The sequence below is a fragment of the Bacillus rossius genome, chromosome 6 (assembly GCF_032445375.1).
Source record: "Bacillus rossius redtenbacheri isolate Brsri chromosome 6, Brsri_v3, whole genome shotgun sequence".
In the NCBI taxonomy this organism is placed as follows: domain Eukaryota; kingdom Metazoa; phylum Arthropoda; class Insecta; order Phasmatodea; family Bacillidae; genus Bacillus; species Bacillus rossius.
This window is the reverse complement of record NC_086334.1, coordinates 34,364,768-34,373,188: the sequence shown is the minus strand read 5'-3', so window position 1 is coordinate 34,373,188 and position 8,421 is coordinate 34,364,768. Positions and strand designations below refer to the sequence as shown.

General features: G+C 36.8%; 1 protein-coding gene across 2 annotated transcripts in view; it reads left to right on the top strand.

Moving 5' to 3' along the window:
- Positions 1-3,265: 3,265 nt before the first annotated feature.
- The window catches only part of LOC134533020 (dicarboxylate carrier SLC25A8-like), a 43,472-nt gene continuing 38,316 nt past the window's right edge, over positions 3,266-8,421 (top strand). Inside the window, exons 1-2 of one of the 2 annotated variants that reach the window (XM_063370156.1) lie at positions 3,272-3,378; positions 6,005-8,036. In XM_063370156.1, coding sequence (XP_063226226.1) covers positions 6,010-7,878 — 1,869 coding nt within the window. In that variant the 5' untranslated portion in view covers positions 3,272-3,378; positions 6,005-6,009 and the 3' untranslated portion in view covers positions 7,879-8,036. Of the gene's footprint in view, positions 3,379-6,004; positions 8,037-8,421 lie in introns of those variants that run through there. The other variant, XM_063370158.1, reaches the window with a different exon arrangement.

Here is an 8,421-nt window from a genome sequence, read left to right as displayed (position 1 = left end):
TCACTGAAATTTGAACATTAGAATTAATTAAATACCTAGAGTATTATTGATAAGAAAATAATATCCAATTTTCTTTAGATAAATTAGCAAAACCAAAATTCAATTTTTTGGTTAGCTTAAAAAAAGTTAATTTAAAGAGTTTATTTTATAATTTTTCGGTGGAAAATTTTAAACCCCCATTTTTTTCTGGGTTTTATTCAATTTACCCCTCCCCCCTCCAACCCCTTCCAAGGCAACACATTAGGCCCTTCAAAAGTAAAAGCCTAGAGGCCTGCAGAATCTAGGGCTTTCGAATATAAAGTTATAACTTATAATGGGTATGCATAAAAATAATAGTTATACATAAAAATTATGACCTGTTATTAAAATATAATTAAAAGTTTTAAAAATTTCCATTTAAAAGGTTTCAAAATATTCTGTTAAAATCCGGTTTGACCTTACCTGAGCAGTGCGTTTATATAATTATATTTATATACATTTTTTACAGTTGGATCATTCTTATTTATCTGCAAACTATTTAAACAAACGTGCCAGTTTATTCTTGAATAAAGTTTTTTTTTTTTTTTTTAAATAGATCTACTATGATAGTGTTGTTCGTGTGAACAATTATCATATTTTATTTATTGTACAATATTACAATTTGTAATGTTTTTTACGATGGTTACACATCGTGTTCTTGTTTGAGTAAAACATGTTGTTATGTAGCAAGTTGGTTTTACAACAGACTGACCACAGCCTATCCATGCAAGCAAGACAAAAAACTTATTTTTACTTGCATTTAACCTCTTGTCGACAGCGAGGTCGTTACCACACAACCATAATAACAAGGGATATTTGGAAAATGAACCGCTCAAGACCTACTATACGAAACCCTCCCAGCTTTTTCCTGTAGTCATTTCGGGAAACCGCGGAAAACCCGAAAACGGGATGACCCGGAAAATGATTCGAAGCCGGGTCTTCGTAAATACGAATCCAGTGTCTCACCACTGCGCCACGCGATCCATTCGTGCTTAATTTCCACAGCTGGGACAAACCAAGTGCTACCAGCACGCGAGCATTGCAGCAGATCATCATCTATACTCTGTGTCATGCGTAGATTGCAGTGGCGACCACTTTTGCCACATTCTACCCGGCTTGTTAACATTGGAAATATACTTTGGATATAATCTTTCATTATAATAATTTGAATATATTTTTAAAAATTTACTATTTGATGATATTTTTAAAACAGTAATTTAGTGTATATTGATAGTATTAGCACAGTTGTAGTCATTCTGAAAAAAAAATATTAAATGATAAAAAGCAATTATTATTTCATTATTTCACAGCTCGTTACAATTAATAACAAGGCATTCCATAAAATTACGTGCTCAAAAGAGAAAAAAAAATTAATGAAATAAAACATTGTTGAAACAAAAACAGTGGGAAAACAAGATAGTGTTTTTTTTATTTGTAATTATTAGATACAGATAATTAATATTATCAGATGGTGCTCTTTATGAAATACAACAGGAAAACCTTATTTCCAAAATTCTCATTCTAAATGTTACTTTACAAAATACATTGTTTCAGTTAAATAATAAAAAAAAAAATCATTACCATTACAAAGTAGTATCTAAAACGTTTTTTCTCAATGGCGTAAACTTGGCAACAGAGCGCTAATGGCAAAAAACGTGCATTGGAAAAAGAGAGTTAATGCCCAAAGCAATCTAAGAATGAAACGTACTGTACAAAAGTAAAACACCCAGGGGGAAAATAAAATAGTATGAATAAAAAACCGTGCACAAGTGCCACGGGGAAAGTCTAACCATACTTTCGCTTCTTGGACTGCCGGAAGTCTCGTTTCTCTCTTCACGGTCAACCACTCGCGTGTCTGCTCCTTTGTCCAGCCGTGTTTAGCAGGCGGCCGGGAACTTGAAGGCTGAGGTGACGCCCAGCTGGGCCCAGTAGGTGCTGGGTCGACACTCGCTCTCCGCGCGGCTGATGGTGTGAGACAGTCAACAGCAGTAGCGTAGCTAGGATTTGTATATGGGGGGGGGGGGGAAGGGTTTAAGAAGCATGGTCCCCCCCCCCCCCCTATTAAAGCGGTGGTCCGGGGGTCCTCCCCCGGAAAAAATTTGGATTTTAAGGTGTAAAATAGTGCTATTTGAGCAGTTTTCGGTACTTAACTTTAAATATTGTAATGGTAAAAATATTCTTAATTTTTTTAATAAAAAAGTTGCTTGATGAAGTAAGAAATTAATTAAAGATATTTTAATCAATCTAAGTGCCTTGTCCACGTCCACTCAAAATCATAAATCATGCTCGAAGCTCCACAATACAAAAAAAAAAAAAGAATAAAAAGGGTTGGGTTTCGGCAGAAGTGATCTATTCCTGGAAACAATTAGCTTTAGCTTGAAGAGTTACATGACACCATGTCGTTGTCTCAATTCTATACACACACAGCGATCATTACACTTTTTGAAGCCCAGTCAACACCTGCTTATAATTATCGCGCTGGTTAAATACAATAGGTGTAAGATATTTGAAAGCTTGGGACCCGTCACGGCGTCACAACCTTATAGCTTCTGCTCGTGACAGGGGTAGGGGAAGGGCAGGAGAATCGGTAGGGCTCGCTTACTCTTCCCCTCCAGTGCAGTGGCCGGTGATAGCAGTAAGACACCCTTTTAGCTAACCTGCTTTCAGATAAGAAAAATAATGGGCGGTAAGGGGGGGGGGGTTAAAACCCCTAAACCCCCCCCCCCTGGCTTTGCCCTTGGTCAACATTAACTTTTACAACGAAGCGGCCAGGGGCTGGCCATGAATGCATCACCGCATGTAGCCTACTATGCGCAAAGCCGATTTCGCTGATGATCTGCGCCATGTTTGCGAAACGACACACTAAACACTGGCTGAAGGGAAGTTTTAGCGTCGTGGAAACAGTTTTAGAGAACTGTAGCATATGGAAGTGGTTGTGTTTAACGACTGTAATTATGCTTTGTATGCATTCACAATCAGTCGTTGGGACCGTGCGCAGAGTATTTCATTTCTGGTGGGGAGACAGAACCACTTTTACTAGCTGTTTATTTCAAATTCTTACCATTTGTTGGTGGGAATTATATATGTATCGTGGGGGGTGGGGGGGGGGGGAATTATATCTCCCAAACCCTCCTTTTCATGTATAGGGTAAAGTCGGGAGAGATGCCGCAGGGGGATAGATGCCGCAGGTAGTGAATCATCCTGAAGGCCATGAGTAACCGCGCTGCCTGCCAGTCGAGTGGAGAGTCTTGGAAGTGAATGTTCTTTGACAAGTTTCGTGCGGACCGTGCAGTGCAAACTGTTGTTTTATGTCGATTATAACGAAGAACTGTCGTTTCAAGGAGGCTTGAAAACTTTCAGGTAACTTTTCAACATCATGCTGAGTCAATAATCTTCGCAGTTTAACTGAGTCTTGCTATTTTATACGAAAGTACAAATCGTTTTCTTTCTCGCTGTTGTGGTTAGAGGCCGTACGCCATATTTTTTTTCCGTTTAGCTGGGTGCGGCCATGGTGTAAGGAAGGGAAGGTGAAACCGTGCGCAGGTTTTCCACCTCCACGCGCTCCCTTGCTACGTCACCTTGGTTGTAGCCAGCGCTCTTCTTCCAGGCGCTTCCCATTCATTTAATCTGCGTCTCGTGCGAACGTTTGTTACTGTTAATGCTTACATAACCCTGAGTGCTTTTATGTAGCTGTGCAGTGTTCGGATTTCACGATCATTTCAAAAATACTCGAGATTCTGGAATAAAATATTTTTCTTTTCCAAAAAAATTAACATCTTTGCAATAATTGGGTGAACGTATGCAAAAGGAAGGACAATTTCTGTGTTAGCAGATTTAAGTTTAAACAAACGTTATTTTAAGTATAAATTTCACTTGTTTTATAATACGAGTATTTATTTTTAATTTTTTTGTATGATTAACTGTAGATTAATATTAGGTCAAGGAATATATTTTGTGCTAAATACTGAGTTGTTATCTATAATAATAAAGTCTTTCACCGTAAAAAGGTTATTTATTGAATGAATTTATTAAATAATATTTAAACGTATATATATACATTAATAAAACTCAAATCAATGGTTTTAAAAATGTTTGTGTGTTCGGGCATCAGCGAGAACTACAGAATTTATTTCAATTTAATTTTTTTTTTGTTTGTTATAGAAATAACCTAAACGCTAGGTTGTGTAGCATTAATAAAGGGGAAAAAATATTTCATCAATGCGTGTAAACAAATCGAATAAAAGTAGGAATGTGAACCCCCTATACATCAAAAAGAAACATGCGCATTTTTTCTTCTGTTCAAAATGTTATCTTTAATGGAGTGGGGAGGACGTATTATATATATAATTTAAATATAATATTTAAATACACACGCAGAATTGTGAGATATTAATTATAAAATATACAGAAACGAAACAGGTTTACATACAACCACTTTTGAAATTCGAGGTCTAATATGTTTGTTTTAAATGAATTCGTATAGGCTTTGGAAAAAGTAAATTTTTATTTCATTACTATTTCATTACTATTCATACGTATTTAAAATAATAATGTTAATGCAAAATACCGCTTAAAATGCGGTGCGTAAAAGTGAATTAGCCTATTTCTATAGTTACATGTGATCATACTGATTTTAATAATATGTTAGTAACCTAAAGGTACCTACTTTAAGATTTCGGCATTACAATCTGCTTTTGTTGTGTTATTTGGTTATTTTACACACAATAATGAAAATTAACGTAAATGAATTCATTGTTATCAACTTTTGATTTTGCCAATTTTTTCCATTCAAGCGTTTAGATAATGGTACAATTTTGTTTAAGAGTTTGTGTTTTATGCCTTAAATAGCATTTAACGCGTTTAAAGAAAATGCCGTTTTAAATACTTAAAAATAAAGTTTGCAGGGAACATCGCTCAGTACATTCTCAGCGTAATGCCTGCAAGCTGTTTTTTTTTTTTTGCCGAATATTGTAGAGCTATTTGGTTTAGTAGGCCTAATATGTTTTGAATATATTTTTTTAAATATATTTTTGGTCATTATTTATCCTTTTGTTTATTGTTTGTAACTAAATAAAATTAAAATTAGTAAATAAACCAAAAGCGCTAATGGTTATGTAAATTACAAATAACTATTTTAAAAAACTTTATGTCCTGAATGTTTATTAGGTAACTATTTTATTAATATTCATAATAAATATTTTTGAAGTGTATTCATTCGAATTCCCATTACAATTCTGTGTCGTTTTATGTAAAATATATTTTTTTTTTCGACAGTGCTGACATTCATGGCCATTGCGGTATCTAGATAAATACAAGACCCAGTCAACATTTTGAAGTGATGAAACAGCTGAAAAAATATTGCTTCATTAATTTTATTATTAATATAAACCCCATGTGTTGATACTATTATATTAATTTAAACTGTATGTTCTAAATGCATGCTATACAATGCACATAGCAAAGTATTTTTACGCTTCGTGGTAACTTACTATTCGAACGATTTTAAATGAACTGTCTCTGCGTCGTATTCCCGTAAGCGCGCTGCGTGTAGACCGGGCGGTGCGACCAAGGTGACGTAGTGCGCAGTGGAGGACGAGTTTGGGCGGCCGGACGGTTTCACCTCCCTTTCTTTACACCATGGGTGCGGCATCTCTCCCACGATTTAAGGAGAGATGCCGCATCTGCGATTGGGGTAAGATGCCGCGCTTCAGCATTAAATGCGTGTACAAATGTCATGGTTTCAGAAGGAGGTGGTTAATAATTTTAGTAGTATATAATCCTAGCAATATAAAGGAATTGTCAAGAGATGTAAAAGGTTAAATATCCAAGGAAAATTGGTTTTTTTCATTTATGTAGGTTAATAATAAAGTAGATAACGAGGTAGGTAGTGTTATTGTTAAAGGCCTCGCCTTATTTTAGCTTTCTTTCATTGTTGAGGCATGGTAGCATAATACACAATATTATTGAATATTTCTTTTTATTTCAGAGGAAATGCCACGTGTTGACACACGTAAAACTGATCGAGCGGCATGGTCACAAGAGGATTTGAACAATGCTATGCATGCTGTAATAGAAGATAAAGTGAAAATTAGGGAGGCGGGAAGACGTTTCAACATTCCAGAACGAACTTTACGTAGGCGACTCATTTCAAGAAATTTTGAGAAACGAAATCTAGGCCCTTCATCGTGTCTAGGATATGAAGCTGAGAAGAAATTAGTTTCTCATATTGAAAAATTGCAAGCTGCAGGTTTCGCACCGAACAGGAAAACCGTCCAGAAACTAGCTTACGACCTTGCTGTAAGTTGCGGTATACCCCACAAATTCAACAATGAAAGGCAGCGAGCGGGTCGGGATTGGTTCAAATCGTTTATGGAACGTAACGTTAACCTTTCTCTGAGAAAAGCTGAAGGAATTTCTGTTCTCAGAGCGCAGGGAATGAACAGAGAAGAGGTTAATAAATACTTTGATTTATTAACTGCTACACTGCAAGAACACGGTCTTATGGGTAAACCAGGAAATGTCTTCAATGTCGATGAATCAGGTTTGCAGCTTAATAACAAGCCAGACAAGGTAATTGCAGTTAAGGGCAGCAAAGATCTCCATGTTCTTACATCAGGGGAGAAAGGGGAAACAATCTCTGTAATTGCATGCACAAATGCTGAAGGTAGTTTTTTGCCACCATATTGTATTTTTAAAGGCGTGAACAGAAAACCCGAATATTCAGACGGTATGCCACCAGGATCTATTGTTACCATGAGCAAAAAATCAGCTTATGTTACAAGCGAAATATTCATGGACTGGTTGGAAAATCATTTCTTACCACGTAAACCTGCAGGTAAAACTCTTCTTATTTTAGATGGCCATGCTTCACACATGAACTGCTTCAAAATGCTAGAGTTTTGTGTGTTAAACGACATAATTCTCTTATGCCTCCCAAGTCACACTACTCACTACCTCCAGCCTCTAGACCGCTCTTATTTTAAGCCATTAAAAACGTACTTCTATCAGGCTTGTCAAAAATGGATGTTAGCAAATGAGAACAGGAAAATCACTCGTTTTCAGTTTGGTGCTCTCCTTTCTAGTGTCTGGTCTCTTGCAGCAACTGTTGCAAATGGTGTTGCTGGTTTTCGTGGTACTGGAATTTTCCCGTTAGACAGGTCAGCTATTCCAGATCATGCTTTTCGTCTTTCTGAAAGCGTAGGTGTACCTAGTGGTTCTACTTCCATAAACTACCAGAATCATCAAGTAAGTGATGAAGCAAGCCTAAGCCAGCAGTTAGTCGATAGGCCTGTAAGTCCTAAACAGTGTTCAACGGTTGGCCCAAGTTCATCTAGGCCAGTGATCCTCCACAATAAAGCTGAAGTTTGTCAAAGCCCAGTAGATCCACAACTAACACCTAATAAGGCCCTTAGCGTAATATCTCCGATACCAGTGATGCAAGCAAGAAAAAACTCAAAGAGAAAGCAGTCAGCTGCAATTCTCACCGAACCCGATTTCATCTCGGGAAAAAAAAGTAAAATTTCTGCTCGCCAAACTGCAGGAAAATGTACGCCTAAACAGTTAATGTGCAACAAGACTGAGTCCAAGGGAAAACCAAGACTGAGGAAACGGAAAATTTCTTCGTCATCATCAGACAGCAGTTCGTTTAGTGTAGCATGCAGTGGACAATCAGAACTTTCCGAAGAAAACGAGTGCGTCGAGTGCTTAGAAGAGTACGAAAAAACAACTTCATCGGCAGACTGGATTAAATGTGTTATTTGTTCACGTTGGTTGCATGAAACATGCACGATTTATTGCAACATGTGTTCAGTGTGCGGTAGAATGGAAAAGAGGAAGAACTGGGCAGCTAAGAAACGATAATGTTATTTTCCATAAGCCATCTCTCCCACCACACTGCGGCATCACACCCACCCCTGGTGGGATAGATGGCCAAGTGTACTGATTTTTTAAATGTATTTTTATTTTGTGACATATGTTTTCAAACATACTTATAATAAGATTTAATGATTTGTCAACAAGTACAGATAAGTTTTTATTCATAAAACTTTAGTATTATTTAAATATTAACCTTTTTATTTTATTTTTATAAAATGTGCGGCATCTCTCCCGAATTTACCCTACGTCCCTTGTCAAGCGTGCTCAAGCTCAGCTTCTCCAATATTTTGAGAATTTCAGTACAGCGATGGCAAGGTACAACTAAGTCACTTTAACCACCCCACAGCATCCCATCTCCTGGAAATCCTTAACTCCATGGAAGCAACGCAATACTTGCACCTAATTTGTCCTGTAAGACTAAACATTGACATTAAGCAGGGGGTTACACTATAACTATATTATAATGGAAAATTTTGCACTTGTGACAATGAAACTTTATCTTGGTACAAAATAAAATTGTACATATAG